The sequence below is a fragment of the Castor canadensis genome, chromosome 10 (assembly GCF_047511655.1).
Source record: "Castor canadensis chromosome 10, mCasCan1.hap1v2, whole genome shotgun sequence".
NCBI classification, from domain to species: Eukaryota; Metazoa; Chordata; class Mammalia; order Rodentia; family Castoridae; genus Castor; species Castor canadensis.
The window spans coordinates 16,196,635-16,213,622 of record NC_133395.1 but is presented as its reverse complement, the minus strand read 5'-3'; the positions used below and the strand labels follow the sequence as shown (position 1 = coordinate 16,213,622).

The 16,988-nt window shown below is 38.5% G+C and overlaps 1 protein-coding gene across 4 annotated transcripts in view; it reads left to right on the top strand.

Annotated features, from left to right (window-relative positions):
- Positions 1–16,988, top strand: part of Gpc6 (glypican 6) — a 1,113,645-nt gene that overhangs the window by 998,078 nt on the left and 98,579 nt on the right. For all 4 annotated transcript variants that reach the window (XM_074043143.1, XM_074043144.1, XM_074043145.1 and 1 more), the window contains one exon: positions 11,819–11,949. In XM_074043143.1, the coding sequence (XP_073899244.1) occupies positions 11,819–11,949 (131 nt within the window). The remainder of the gene's footprint in view (positions 1–11,818; positions 11,950–16,988) is intronic.

Here is a 16,988-nt window from a genome sequence, read left to right as displayed (position 1 = left end):
TGGGAGGATTAAATGGATCTCTGTGGCCTAGAGCAGTTAAAGCAGTCTCAGGTCCCTTGAAAAGGCTAAGTGCACTCGTTCCCTTTCTACATCCAATGCTCACCTTCCTTCTTTCCCTCTCCCTCCTTCTCCCTCCTTCTTATGTGGACAGTGAACTTTATCTTCCTAGAGCATTTTGAAGATAGCACCAGAAATAACAAAAGTCATCTTGTCATTTCACCAAGTGAATCAAATGAGGAGAGATAAAGTCACTACCTCCTGAAATGAGTTTTTCTTTTTTTTTTTTTTTTTTAAACAATCCAGCTTTTTTTCTTTGGGTCTAGTGACCCATGCTACAGGACATACTGCCCTTTTTTTCATTTTCTTTCTGGTTCACATGGCACTGAGCAACAAAATAATAAAAAATAATCTATTTTTTTAATAATACCAGCACACACACACATGTAGGAGAAAAGGGTCCCTATTGCTTACGGAATTGCCCACTAATCACTCTGTTTGGACTCAGCGGGGAATTCTGACAACACACCTGACTTTTCATTTATTTAATTTTTATTGGTTCTGGGAGAGGTTTGTGATTCATTCCATGTAGGTTGCAAGCCCTTGTACTACAGGAACAAATGGTCTCTGGGGTGATTTGCTTTATTAACTTTTAGGGCAAAGGAGGGAGAAATAGAAGAATTGCTTAACTGCTACATGCTGGCAAAAAGTTTAGACTTCTGTACTTCAATGACACTTTGAAATGTTTTAACTTGGTCCTGTTTCCTAATGATAGATTGGTTGATTGTACAGAAAGAGCCAGGGTGATGGAATAGAAAGACAGCTAGTTGAAAGACAAAGAATCAGGCAATGACCACTCATGCTGGGCTAAATCACTATAACTCTGGCACCGCTGAGACTCAGTGTCCTTCTGCATAAAATGAAGGGGTTGGAGGGTTACTGTCCTCTTTCACTAAGGTTTTATGGCTTCACGAATGATGATAAAATCAAACCTTTAATACTAACTCTGTTGAGAAATGAAAGGAGCTCTCCTATCCATAAAGATAGGATAATCATAATATAATAAACATTTGTTGTGTGACATGCCTGGGGTAGCATTTAATTCCCACCCTGAGGTGAGAAGAGTCCCCATAGTAACAGAGAAGTACACCAGGACCCATAATGGCTAAGAAATTGCCCAAGGTGCACATGTGTACCCTCCCTCCAGACTGCCTCTCCAGGACACCATGAACACCATCCAAGGAGCTGAAGATTCCAAGTTAGCATGCATGTGCAAGGCTGTAGAGTAAGAAGCAATATGAATGCTTTCACAGCCTGAGCAGGCAACTCAGAACTACTGTGTCCACACTGAACGAACAAGGTCACTAGAAGAGCTTAACTGCAGTGAAGAATGAATGAGACAAGTTCAACTAGGATAAAAATATTTTATCTTTATTATCTATGGTTTCCTTTCAATCTTTTCTTCAAATATAGTGCAGGACTTGGAATTTAAAGTAAATACAATACATGGTTAGTACGTTGATGCTATTCAAGAAATTTCAGAGGGTGCTTGGGAGCCTGGATGGAGTAAGAAAGGACAAAAGTATTGGTCCAGGGACAGCTGTTTCCATCAAATGACTTGCTTACCTTCTTTGGGTTCTTGTCTCCCAAACTATAAACCAATTGGTTGGTTCAAATTAATCCATTAGATACCAAAACCCAGTAGATGGTACTAAGGATATAAAGATAAAGACCGTTCTTCCCTCAGAAAGATCTTTCTCCCTGAAATCCTGTGATTTATCATCACGGCAAAGACTGATTATGTTGAAGGGAATTATTTGGACTTTCCAAGCTACAAATGACATAAAAACTTATTCATATGAAGAATAGGCTATAAAAATTTAAATAAAGAGTTATGGTTGGTAATATACACTTTGATGTCCATCAAATTCGTGATTTACAAGGCTTACTCTGTCTGGCTTATGATGTAACTAAACATTTCAAAGATATAATATAGCAGTGAGATGATGCTTACATGAATATATTATATTTTTATGAAATACAATGCATCATTCTACTAAAAAGAAACTGTCTAACAATGAGGCCTGTAGATTCTAATTTCTGTACTGTGTAAGGACAACTAGTGAATTATTTCCCCCCACAATTTGCATTTCCTTTTGCAGTGTGGAAGCAAAATGAGTCTCTTTGTTTGCCCTGGTTTCAGAATTAAATTAGTTTGGAGATTCGTTCTCTCCTTCTCTTCCTGAATTTGGTTTCTAAGTAAACAGTGATTTTCATTAAATTCTCTCTCTCTCTCTCTCTCTCTCTCTCTCTCTCTCTCTCTCTCTCTCTCTCTGTCTCTCTTTCTCTCTCTCTCACCTTTAGTTACTGTAATTATTATGATTCTGGGTGGCTATCCCTGTTTTATTTTTCAATGTAATAGCTATGTACTGTTTTAAATTGCATTTCATTGGTCTCCCACCATTTTCTGTTGCTTACAATGCTTTGAGGGTCTATGATTTCTTTAACTAAATCTGACACCTGTTATGGTCTGACCTTTTTTCAGGGCTTTTTTTTTTTTTTTTTAAATAGACCTACCATGGAACGGGATTGACACAGTAAGAAAAAGATGATTGTCAATTTGATGTTTACTAAATGTAGACAAATTACAAGGAAGAAACAAAAAGGCATCCAGCTGAGAGATTATTTTTAATAGGAACTGCCCCTTGCCACCATTCTGCAGCCTGAGCTGCAGCTGGTTTTATCCCTTGCAGAACAAAGTCCACTGTCCCTTATCTCCTGCCACCTCTCTTTGCCCGTCCCTAGCCCTTGCTTTCTCCCAAATGCTACTTAAGGCCAGACTCCCCGAGAAAAGCTACTGTGCCATTTTTTCTTCTTAGCCAGCCAGCCTGCTTATTAAACTTTGGACATGAGATACCTCTCGTGAGCCTCCTTTGTGTGCAGTGTGCGGTGTGTGGTGTTTTCCTAACAATTTTGAAAGTTAATGGCAAACTTGCAGTCTTGAAAAGCAACCAGAACTATTTTGTTTGGCAAAGCCAAAAATACCAACAATTCTTTAGGGTGGAGGGGCGGATAACCTAGAAATAACTTCCGACAGAAACAAAACCAGCCACCCTTTTCAATTTCAAGCTATAAGAACTAAAAAGTTATTTCTACCTAATAAAAAAGTACAATAAGATTCTAGATTCCCGCAGGAACACTTCATCTATGTTATAACACATCAAAAGCCACCAAGGGGCCATTTATCCTGTAGTCAGAGCTTATAAAGTTTTTTGGGCATTTGAGATTGTGTGCATGCAAGGGGAGATGAAAGGGAAGTTTTAAGGCAGAGGAGTGGTTGCAAAGGTAGTCTTTATTAAGATACTAGAAAAAAATGCAGGAAGATTTTAAAAATTTTGTTCTAAGAATTTACTTAACAACTAAATGTTCACTCACCACCTCTCAGGACCCAAGTATATTCTAGGATCCTTACGAATTCCCAAATCCCAAATCTGCATTTGCTCAAGTCCCCTATAAGAACTGGTGGCATGGTAATTACATGTCACCTATGAATATCCTCCTAAAACTTTAAGTCATCTAGATTATGTAGGTACCTAATCCAAGGTAGACGCTATGTAAGTAGTTGTTGTGCTTTCTTATTTAAGAAATAATGGGAAGGAAAATGTCTACACAGGTTTAGTAAGATACGTTTTTAAAATTTTTTCTCATACTTCCAATCTGAGGTTGGTTAAAGCCGTGAATTGGCACCCACACATGCGGAAGAGCTACTGTGTTGTTCCAGGATCTGGGACACAGCAGTGAGCAACCCAAATCCCTGGCCTCTTGAAGATCATATCCCTGTAAAAACCAGCAAGGGATCAGCTAGCAAAGGGCAAAAGCAGTTGAACAAGAATACTACTTTATAGTCAGAAAAGTCTTTTCTGAGATGTTGCATTTAGGGAGAGGTATAAGACAGTGAGTGTGTCCACACCTAGGAGGAGACTTTGCCAGGAAGCAGGAACAGCAAGTGCAAGGGTCCTGAGACAGGAGACTACTTCACCCAGGTTCAAAGAACAAGGCAAACAGTGAATAAAATGCAAATGGTGCTAGATTAGTTCGTGCAGGTGAACTTGAACAAGAAAGGGCCTGAAAAACTTGGCAAAAAACCAAGATTTTTTTTTTAAATGATTCACATATTACTACACCAAAATTAAAAATACCTGCCCACTTTCTTCTTTTTATTCTTGTCGTATGTTGTTTAGGTGTCTGTTCATTGGTCAGGGGGATTTTTGCCTTGGTGTTATACCTGTACAAGCATGTGCTTAAGTCAATGTAACCCCCCTCCATTGCTCTTCTTCAACCTTTATCTGCTATCCTATGTTAAAGTTTTCAGCTTGTTTCCTTGTGTCTTGTTCCTACACAGATGTGATGTACCTCATTATTATTCACTGTCTTCCTTCCCTTCCTCCCTTGGTCTCCTCTACCTGTCCCACTTTTGGATCCATGTTCTGGATATATTACTATGTATATATAATATTGCTTGTATTTGTATTGGGTCCTATATTCCACATACGAGAGAAAACATGTGGCCTGACTGACTTCACTTAAGGTGATGTTCTCCAATATTGTTCATTTACCTGCAAATGATAAAATTTCATTCTTATTTATGGCTGAATAAAATTTCACTGTAATAAATATCACATTTCTTAATCCATTCATCAGTTGTGGGGCATCCTGACTATTTCCCTCGCTTGGCTATTGTGAATAGTGCTGCAGTAAACATGGTGAATAGGTTGATGTACTTTCTGTACAAGAATGAATATAGAGTTTTTATGCCTGTTGACATCACCATAAGAAGAAGACTAAGGTAGAAAGGAGAAAAATTGAAGGGATAAATGAATTCATGATTTTATATATATATACATATATATCATAACAAAACTGCTTTCTTAAACAAACAAAAATGTCTTTTTTCAAAAGTGGAGGACAGGAAACAAGTCTTGTCTGGGGGTTGGTAACAATGGGAGGGGAGAATATAAGGAAAGGGTGTAGAAGGGTAAATATGGTGGGAATATTATGTACTCATGAATGAAAATGGAAAAATGAGACCTGTTGGAGCTATTTGAAAAACTGGTGGAGAGAGGAGAGAAAGGAGATAGATGGAGAAGTGAATTTAACAAAGATATTTGTGAACACTTTTGTAAAGGTCACAATGTTACCCCAGTACAACAATAATATGATAATAAAATTTTTTTTTAATCTGCCACAGCAAATGAAGTCCAAAGATAAAGTGGAATGAGGATAACTTCACTTAGCATGATGTTCTCCAGTTTCATCCTTTTAGCTGCAAACAGCATAATTTCATTCTTCGTTACAGCTGAATAACACTCCGTTATGTGTAAATGTCACATTTTCTAAATGCATTCATCAGTTGTAGGGCATTTGGGCTGTTTCTACAGTGTGGTTATTGTGAGTAGTGCTGCAATAAACTTGGGTTTGCAAGTGTCTCTTCCTTCAGGAATATACCCAGGAGTGCTATCACTGGGTCTTATGGTAGAAAAGTTGAGATTTTTCTGTCACAAAAAGGTCAGGTTTTCTTAATTTAAAAAAAAAAAAGAAACTTTTTTACATCAATATGAAAAAATTATTAATCCCAACAGAAAAACAAATGGACAAAGAAACGAAGAGACAAAGAAATAAAAATAAATAGCTTTTAATCATATTTAAGATTTCCAAAATTACTTATAATGAAGGAAATTCATGTGAGAACCACATTGAGATGCCAATTTCTTTTACAGATACAAACATTTGATCTGAACATCTAAAAGTTTAAGACATAGAGAACCAGACACTACCATGTATCCATAATGGGAATATAGACAGGTCCAGCCTTCATGGAAAGACCTCTGGTGATAACCATCAACCTGGCAGTTTCACTTCTACAATTTTACCCAACAGATTGATTTGCCCATGCATTAAGTGAGTTATATACAAGGATATTCAAGGCAACATTATTTGTACCCAGAACCTCTCGTATGTATTGAGCAATGAGAAATGAATTAGAAGCCAGGAGTCGAGACTATCAGACTTTATCGTCATAAAGCCATTGTCAAACTCAAATCCTGGAAAGTTCTTGAGCAGGTAGACTGTTTTCTAGGCTAGAAAAATTTGCCATTGGTTTCAGGATGGATTGCATATGTAGGAGAGTCTGGTAACAACTTCAGTATCATTTAAAGAGTTATAATTGAGCCCTAGAGGAACAATAGCACCAGGGGTGGTAGCAGGCAGGGCTAGTAAGGTGGTTGGGACCAGCGTGTGAAGGGCCTTTCTTATGCCAGAATAATAGGCACCAACTTTATGCCTTTAGAGCAGAGCAGTGGCCTAATCAAATTTGCATATTTAAAAAACAAACCTTTCTGGCAATGTCAGAGGAGAAAGCACTAAAGCGAGACATAATGTAAAAAACTAAAACCAAAATTTTTTCTAAACTCTAAACATGGCACTGCCCTCCTGACTCTGTAAGTTCAAGTTCTCCACTCACAAGCCCATCCCCTTTCCTGGTTATTCAGACCCTGTCTGTTGGCTGTGACTGCTGATCCCTCAGTCCCCAGGAGCCATGCTCTCTTTCAGGCCTTTCTTGAAATACCTTCCCACCCCTGATCTCATGGGGCATTTTAATTAATAGACTTGAGTAGAAGCAAAGGACGTCTATACTCAGTGTGCCTATCTCCAGCAAGGCACACTGAGGTAGAGAGCAGAGGCCCTAATTACATCCATGCCACAGGCATTAATCAGACTATGTTTAAACACTGGAGCTGTTTTTTGTTTTAAATTTTTTTCCTTTTTCTTTTAATGAATAAGTGGATGCCAATGAATGAATTTACCAAAGTACTTTTAAAAATTGCTTGATTTTTTTTATTGTTTCATATGCTTCTCAGTAGGAAAAATGACTCGGTGAAGCTAAAAACTGGGGTGCTATAGATATGAGGGGGTGAGCAGTGCATCCAAAGAAAGGGCAAAATGGAGTGTTACGGAATTCTGAAAAAACAGGACTGGTAGATTTCATTCTCCAAAGAGGGGATTATTAAGGACAAATTTACAGGATTTAGTGAGAGCTTTGAATGGCACATTATTATCTTGATGCAAATTTCCGTCAAACGAAGAGAAATTTTTTTTATGTGCTTCACCATTGTAATTTCAAAAGAAATTCTAAACTCCATGAAGGTAGCACCATGGACAGCTTCCATGCCACCTGGGGTCCTTAGTGGCACAGTGCATCCTTTGGCACACAAGTTGTTGTTGGATTAAATTGAGGTGTTTGGTATTGTTGTCTGTGTTTTGAGACAGTCTCACCATGTAGCCAGTCTGGTCTAGAACTCACTATGTAGCCCAGCCTGGCCTTGCCATCCTCCTACCTCAGTCTCCCAAGTACTGGGATTTCAGGTATGCACCACCATACCCAGCTGAATTGAGTTTATTTGAATTGGCTTTTCAAGGTTATTCTTGCTCTAAAATTACTTAGGAAAAACTTAATACTATCTTATTTAAAGCACCTGCTCTTGCTTCCTCTAAAACACTTTGAAAATCTTTATCTTCTAGGTTAAAGTCAATGGCAGTCAACAAAGTCATTTCTGATTTCATATTTCATCTTCTCATTCTTTATGTCCCAGAGGGGCATAAACCTTTTAGGATCCCTGAAGTAAGATAGCTTTCAGTCCAGAGATCAGAGGCGGTCTTCCTGTGTCAGAATCTTTACTCTCCATGGAACCAATACTTAGAGAAAACCCAGAATCTCTTCCTTTTCCGAACCAACCCTACATTTCACTCATGCACAGTTCCTCACCTGAGTCTAGCCGGCCTCCATCGCTTCCTTAATGCTCTCCCAACTGAGAGTAGAGTTTTCTGTATGCTCTGATCAGGCAACATTTTAGTTTTTCTTAACCATTCTTACATTCTTGTAAATGGAGTACATCCTAAATGCAAAATTTGTTAAATACTTCTTGACTAGAATTCTCAAGATTTGGGTCTTGTCAAACAAATAGGAAGAGATTATTTGACTCTTTTGTGAATATTGTCATTTGACTTCCCCACTTCTTTATGTTTACAAAATGAATTCTCCCCAAATTTAATAGCATAAAATAACAACCATATTATTAAGAAGTCAGAGTACCATGGATCTGGAATTCAGGCAAGACCCAGTTGGTTGACTCTTCTGTTCCATGTCGTATTGACTGGGATCACCAGCTGGTAATCACCAGACTGATACACTGGTCTGGAAGGACCAAGAAGGCTCCCACTCATGTGTCTGGCACCTTGGCTAGGTGTCTGGAAACCTGAACCATGCTGAGATTTTCACCTGGAGTGACTTATGGCCCCTCTAGCATAATAGTCTTAGGAGGAGAGCCTTGCAAGAGACGGAAAGTAGAAACTGTGGTCTCTTGGATACTAGCTCTGGAAACTGACAGAATGTCAGTTCTGCTATATGCCTCAGTCACACCAGTCGCTGAACCCACCCAGCCAACTCCCAATGGGAAGTATGCCAAAAACTCTGCAGTCATCTTTAATTGGCAGAGGCACATCATGGTAAAATATTGCAGTTTTATAGTTCTCAGTAGTGAAGTCATCCAGCTATTACCCACACATCAGTTGATGGTGAACAACGGCACCAGCTACATGTCTTACAGTCACCTGTTTGCTGTGTGTTCCCATCCTGCTCACATCAACAACTGCCAATACTTCACCAAAAATTTTTTTTTAAAAACCCTCACAAATTGGTTCTCTCCTTTTCTCTTACGCTGCCTAGAGGTGGTGACTTACAGAAGCCAACTTTATTAAGGGCAAAGGAGGTGCCAGACATTGTGCTAATAATTTTTAAGTTCCATCTCATTCCGTTGCTCATTACCTCCACAACTAGGAAGACCTTGTTGTACTCTCTGTTTCATAGATGAAGAAAACGAGCCTTTGTGAATTAAGCACATTGCACATTTTTTAAATACCTCCCAGTCATTTAATGGAGAGGCCTAGATTAAAACCCAGGCACTGACTCCCCAGACCTCTTTCCCAACCAGAAAGTCTGCGCTTACACAAACAGAATGCTTTCACCTACAGGTGCAGCTTTACCTGCTCCCTGGCCAATTGCCTTTGGGTGGACACCTTTGGGAGCTGCTGCAAACTGCCCGTGTATCAACACAGAGTCAGTATCTCTCAGTGTGCACTAGCAACTTTGCCAAGATAACAGCTGTTTCCAATCCATCTGTATTTTATTTTCTGTAAAGAGAAACAGCCTGTTTAAAGAGAAACAGAAGTTAGGCAACACAGGAGGTAGAAAAGACCAGCTGATCATTAGTTGACAAACTCTGTGTTCATTTAACTGACAAGAGATAACAGCTCCAAGAGCAGAGATAAGAATAACATTCCAAATATTTCAAAATACCAGTGGCACAGAGATAAGTAAGATAGCACAAGATGGCAGCTTCTGGAACAAGTTATGGCCATGTAGTAATTTAACTGATTTCAGGTACTCTCTTTCTGGTGCTACCTACCCACACCCCAGCCCTTTTTATGCTTTATTTTTCATACAGGGTCTCATGTTTTCACCCAGGACCACCATAGGACTGAGATTTTACTACTTGGGTAACTAGGCAAGTAGCACGATGCCTGGCTTATCGGTTGGGAGGAAGCCTCACTAACTTTTTGCCTGGGCTGACTGCAAACTGCAATCCTTCTGATCTCCATCCTCCCAAGTAGCTGAGATTACAGGCATGAGTCACCATGCCTGGCTAAAAAGGATTATTTTTGATTAACACAGAATGGATATAATGACACAAAAGAAGCAGACCATCTTTCAGACAACATGTAGCCACCCTTTAAAACCTTGAAGGAGAAAACATCTTTAACATTGAAATACTAATACCATACAAAAAGCATCCTCTGTCCACATTGCCAGATAATTAGGTCATTAAGATTTAGAGAAATAGCTTCTTTCATTGTAAGCTCCAGCTGCGACCTAGAAGATAAGTCTGTATCATCTGAGGAAAAACATCTGAATTTTTTTTGTTAAGGCTTCTTATGAGATCTTGTTCATCCATATGTTTTTCAGGTCACTCGTACCCATGAGAATGATACAAAATAGAGTGTGCAGATGGGGTGGGATAGAGGGAGTTCCCTGCTGCACTGGGTTCTGCCATAGAAGAGTTTGCTCTTGCTCATTCCCTGGGGAATGCAGTAGGGACTCAGTAATGAGGTCTGACCCAAAGCACCAGTTGATAGCTGATACTGTTTACAAAGCATGGGGCTCTTTAAAAATATGAGTCTTGTTTCCCAGACAGTTCTGCATCTTTCATATGAAAATTCATCTTCAAGAATTTCTCGCCAGCCTAATTCATAGCTACGTTAAAACCCTAAAACTTTTTAAATGCTGGACTTTGGCTGAACATGGTTGGATATGTAATAAAAATAAAATTTAGTTTCCTCATTCTTCTACTGCAAAATAACTAACTATAAACAGTATTTTGCATTAATAATATATTACATTTAGAAAGCAGACTATATGATATATATGTAACATATTTCATTGCATGCTTAAAATATTTATGCACAGAGGGAAAAAACCCACAGGGCGTACACCACGCTGTTTACAGTGTTACTCTGGGAAGTGGAATTATGGTGTAGTTCTCCTCTTCTCCTCTTTGTTTTTCTTTTCTGCATTTTGTGAGCATTAGATAATAAATGTGTATTATTTGGGGAAAAAAGGAAAATGTTTGAGATTGCTTTAAAGAGTTTTATCAAATGAAGAATTTGAGATCTATTGGGCCTATAGGTTAAAAGCCTAGACTATGCTGCTTAATATGGTAGTTAGTGGCCTCAAGTGGTGACTTTTAATTATATTTAATAATTAATTAATTCAATTCTTTAGTCATGTTAAATGTAGACCTTCTTGCATCATGACATTTTCATTATCACAAAAAGTCCTGTTCCATAGGCCAGATGAAAAGTAAATCATGAAATTATGTTCTGGTTACCAAAGGAACTGGCCAGTGTTTCTGGCATTGGAATGGACACCTACTGCTTGCCATAGACTCTGAGAGACTCCTTGTCACCAAACCTCACTAACCTGAGGCCCAGTAAGCCCAGAGATTTCTCCAGAGCCATCCAGCTAGTTAGAATGGAGCAAGGACTAATCCATAGCTCTTGTCTCTATTTCACTGTTACCATTATCTCCAGAAGACTCACATTTCTCAAACAATATCAGAACAATTCAGTTCAATATAATTTCACAGACATTTTTTGAGAGTTTACAATGTGATGTATATCAGAATAGGGCTTAAATATACCAAACCAATTAAGTGAAGCTCCTCTTATCCCCTCTAAGAGGTGTTAAAGATCAAAACCAGAAGGGCATGCTGGGTACAGGGATAGCACAAAGTAGGGACATATCTGTCCCTAGGAAATCCAGAAATGCTTCACACAGGTTAGATAGACTTGAATTGCGTCTTGGTAGTTCTGTATCCAAATTCACTAGTCAGCACTTCTCCAATATTCTCATTTTTCCCAGAAAAGAAGAGAGGTCAAACCCCATTTTCAAAATGTATTTGTCTCTTTGCATTTGGAATAATTTTCTTATTTTCAGGCCTGGTTTCACACATGTAAAATAATCTTGAATCTTCAAATGAAATAAAATATACTGTGATTTTAAGATTTACAAAGATTCTATTTCTATGTATAAAATTTAAGAAATGCAAGTGAACAATTATTGTTCAGTGAGCTGTCTCGAAATGTTTAATGTGGATTAAGAACCTGATCTCCCTCTTCTCAAATGAATCATGTCCCGGTGTTTTAACAGATGCGATGCTCTTGGTGGCAGAGAGACTGGAAGGGCCATTCAACATTGAGTCGGTCATGGACCCCATAGATGTCAAGATTTCTGAAGCCATTATGAACATGCAAGAAAACAGCATGCAGGTGTCTGCAAAGGTATTTGCATAAATAATGTCTCTACTAATGTATGTACATAATACAGGTGCAGTAACCTAAAAATGAGGTAATAATTTATGTTGGCTGGGATTATAAATTCTAATATGCTGCCAGTGAGCTTTTCTGATACAGCCACAAATTTACCACTTCATTAAAAATGTCGAAAAAAGTGGCACTAAGAAGAGAAGCTAGTTTTCAGTTCGCAACTAATCAATCACAACAAAATTATTGGCTGCCTGTAAGTTTCAGCAAACTCCACGGATGCTGACTAATTCCTCACATTTGTGAGCAATTTGGGGGGAATTTTCCTTTTTAATATTTGAAATTTTTGCAAACCCTCTCTAGTAACTTCTAATTAGATCATCAGCTGTGTAGATGAGGCACATGTTCTACATGTTCGGTTGTAAATAATTAAATGTCACATCTGACTTCCTCTTAAGACCACAGTATAAACTTCATTAATTAAACTTCAGGGGAAAATCCTCCTTGGTGTGGACTCAAGCTCACATTAAAAGGCAGCACATTGTCATAAATCGTATGAGACCAAGCTCCTGGGTTTGCCACTGCAGAACACAAACACCAGGTGCACGGTTTGCATTAGTCTCCATCCAGCTGAAGATAAACAGGGCTGGCCTTAAGCACAATGGAGAAGTTTGCCAGCAGCCTCAACCTTCAGTACTTCTTTTCTGCCACATTGCTGTGGTGACTACACAATGCCCTACTGTTCTTTACCAGTATCCTGTCACAGAACTCTAACCACATCTGTATCAGTCCTTTAAACCTGGTGATAGAATGATTGCATTTTAATTGGAAGTCATTCGCACTGAAATATGTCAGGCAAAGAGTTACGTGACTAGCTTTCTTCAATTTTTAAATCTCTTTGTGAACGAGATTTCAAATGCAATCAAGGAGGAGGAGAGAATTGCAGATCAGAGAGAGAACTGTGGAATCCCTCTTGGTCTCTTTGTCTGGACATGAATCAAACTGGATTTGTGCTTTTCCAAGTGAACTGATAGGATAAGAAAGACTCTGACCTGGGATTATTTCTCTCTCTGGGAGATGGCTGAGCTGAGAGTTTGATAGGCCCATTTCTGGGCTTTAATGAGCTTGGGGTAACCCGTGTAAAAGAGGACATTCCAAATTACCATCGATTGTTGGGGGTAATAGCACATTTGGGGCTTTCATGAAAGGCCATTTTCTTTCTTTCCTGTGGAAAGGAAAATAGTAATCATCGGTTCCTCTCAAGTCTATTGCCTAGAAACTAATTAGTGTTATTTTGAGAGGGCATACATCCCAACAGCATTGGAGGAATTCAGGTCCAAGTTTGCACAAGTTCAAAATGACTTGAGAGAATAGGACACAAAAAGCTCACATGGACAAAAATATCTGTGGCCCAAGACCATTACAGGCTTCTTAGAAGTGGGTGCTTGTTTGCACCAGTGTGTGCTTGTATTCAAGTCAAGCAGTCCTTTTGTCTCTTTGTCCATTCTTTCAGCAATTATTTATTGAGAATCCATGTGGCACACATGGTTCTAGGTACTGGGGATACAAGAGTGAATGAGGCACAGCCCCTACCATTACTAACTAAATGCACTTTTCAGTAAGAGAGACAGACAACAAAACAAGCATATAAATAAATAAACAATGTAATGCCAGACAGTAATCGGTAATTTGAACAAGCCCCTGCTCCTCCAATGACTGGACATATTTTGACAAGAAGTTTCTATCTCTTATTTTCAATAAAATTGGAAAAAACTTCTTCTAAAGACAACTGCTTCCTAACTGGACATTAGGTTCCTTCTGTTGAACCCTTGCAATCAGTCCTTCATTCAGGTTGTCAAAGGATTTCTAAAACATAAACAAGGGGGATGTCCTCTGCTCTGCCTTTCAGCACCTCTTTTAGCACCTGGGGTAGAATACAAACTCTTGCAAAGTTTTGGACAGCCTGGCCCCCACCTACCTGTGACCTTGCTTCTTGTCACTGGACCCTTTGCTCACTGTGTCACCATGTGGTTTTCTCTCAGTTGCTTGCATATACTTGCAACTTGTCTGCCTGTAATACTTTCCACTCCTGTCCCCTTGCAGTAGGTCCCTCCTGCAGTCCCCTGTACAGCATGTAGTTCAGATTAGAAATACAGATAGATCTGTTTGGCACTTGCTTCCTGACTGCCTTCTCCTGACTTCCCTAGTTAGAAATATGGGGCTAGGATCACTACTGTGCTGCTATGCACTGCTGTTTAACCAAACCCAGCTCAGCACATAGAAACTGTAGGCAAATGCTTGCAGAACTAATTAGAAACCAAAAAAAAAAAAAAAAAAAGGAAATGCACAGTGAGTGAACTCCAAACAACTTCTAAGGAATCAACCTATTTCAAAGAGTACATTACTTAGATTATTCTTTTTTTAAAATCATTTTTAAATTGAAAACTAAAGATTCTATATATTTATGGTGTCTAGCATGATGTTTTGAGATATGTACACCTGGTGGAAAGGTTAATCAAGCTAATTAACCTATGCATTACACTTCACATGCTTATTTTTGTGTTGAGAACACTTAAAATCTACTCTTGTAGTAATTTTCAACTATGCAATGCTTTATTATTTCTATAAGTCAAATCAAGTATCCTACCAAAAGATTAGTCTGATGGACTCTACTAGCAAAAGGTAAATGAGTCATCTTTGTAGAATTTGTTTAACTACATTTTAATATGACTGCTGTTAATAAAAAATGTACTTTGAAATGACACATTTCTTTATAGAAAATGACAAAATCAAGAGCAGCATGTCATGAGAAGAATGCTCATAGAGGATGAAGGATCACACAGTGGCAGTGCAAAAAATGTCAGTGGACTCATGACAAAAGTGTTTTAGGTAGTATTGACATAGAGAAAGGGGACGGAAGGAGTTAGGAAGAGGAGAGAAGGGGAACAGCCAGGCTCTTCAAGAAAGAGGGATGGGGCCTCAGGAGTCTGATCTGGAAGAAAGTGTTGAGGAAGAGCCAAAATCAGCTCCCAATATTGTGGAGAGATAAAGGTGGCTGGATACTTATGTAAATTTAACAGGAAATGCCAACAGAATTTGCTGGTGGAACAAGCACATTCTGAAAAGAGGCTTTATGTCATCAAGGAAATGGACTTTTCCTTTAAATTTAGAAATATGAGGGCTGGCAGAGTAGCACAAGTGGTAGAGCGCTGCCTAGCCAGCATAAGCCCTGAGTACCCCTGTACCGCCCCCCAAGAGAGGATAAAAAAAATACTAGTTTAAAACAAAACAAAACAAAATTTAAAAAGAAATACGTGGTTTCATTTCCCATCTAAGCCACATCTATGAAAATACACATGAACTGGAATCAAAAGTACACATTCTAGCTAAGAACTAGAGTTTACTCCTTTTTAAAAAAAGGAATCTTCAGTCACTGTTGATAAGCAGTCCCATCAAATTTGAAGTTCTGGATCTCCATATTTAGGCTGGAGTATTTCCATCACTGGAGACATTGTTAACTTCTGAAAGATGAGGTTCCGGTGAGGCCAGGAGCTAGTTCTTAACCGGGGACAGGACATTCTGAGAGTTGTAAAGCTTGCAGAGTAAAAATGACTTTTTACTCCAGGATTGGCAACTTCCTTGAAAATCATTTATTTTGCTAAAGATAAAATCATTTATTTTATTGATAGATGTCATTTCTGGAGCCTCTTTCAGAAAGGCAAATATATTTATATCTAACAACTTATGTTTGTTGAGCACTCACTAGGACTATACCAAATGCTTTACAGAGTTGGCAATGTGTAATATTTACCATAATGCAGTGATGAAACAGATTCTCCCCTCCAAGATCAGGTATTGAGAGAAAGGTCAATAACCTTCAGGAAAACCTGCAACAGAAGGTAAAGAAACAGAGGTGGCAAAGGCAGGAGGTCTCAAGCTATGTTTTTGTTTGATTCCTTTTATGACGACACTTTGTACTCCCCAATGTGACAAATTCTAATTAAATATATCTCTTATCCCACCTAGTCATTTGTGTCTTCCAACTTTGCCTAGAATTTTAATAGTAAAAAATATAAAATTCTTTTTTCTCCTTTCTATAACTGAAGGCAAAAGGTAACACCACAATTTCAGATATGAAATCGGTTTTCCAAATTCTCATCATGTCTAGAAGAAGGAGAGTTAATCTTTTTGTACCTAATAATTGAGATCATGAATTAAGGGGATTTACAGAGTAATGAATAGATCTATTCTCACCACATATGTTAATGCTCCAATCTTGTCCCAGATCTGTTTTTATAGGTGTCATCAAGTCTTTTTCCTCCCCTGTTTGGCCCACAGGGAAACAGTTGGTGGTGAGACACACCGAGATGTCTTTCAACAAATACATTGACTATATCAAGTTTATAACAAAGTCATAATATGTACTTCAGCAACAACATTGTGGCACTGATTTGAAACTCTGGATTTTGTTTATTCTTTGTACAATATTTTATATACATATATGCTTTTGCAGACTGAGGACCATAACTTATTAAAATTTTTCTTGGTTTCCTTTTGGACCAAGAAGCACCTCATAACAATGACAACCATTATGGTTACCATGGGTTAAACACTTACTATATCCATTTAACAAATACCCCACCATGTACCAAACACAAGGAAAACCAGTAGATCTTTCCAGGTGCCTATTTATAAATTTATTTCAAATCTTTGCTGCAATCTTATAAAGCATTCATTTCCTTGTTTATAGGTAAAGAATGTTAAATTTAGAGAGATGAAGTAGTTAGCCTGAGGTCATATAGAAAGTGACAGAGCTGTGATTGCAGCCCAGATCTATCTGACCCAAACAAAAAGATTTTCCCAGCATGCCACAGCTTCCTCCTAAGTATCTCCCCATCACAACCAGATCGGCTTCAGCACTGGAGGAACTAGCTATGTAAGGGCTGTTTGCCTTGCTGTATACTGTAAGAAATTTATTGTCACTACTTCTTCAAACCCCAAGCTGTTACTTCTTCAAAGGAAGAACAGTCCTTATTCTGCCTCCTCCCACCCAAATA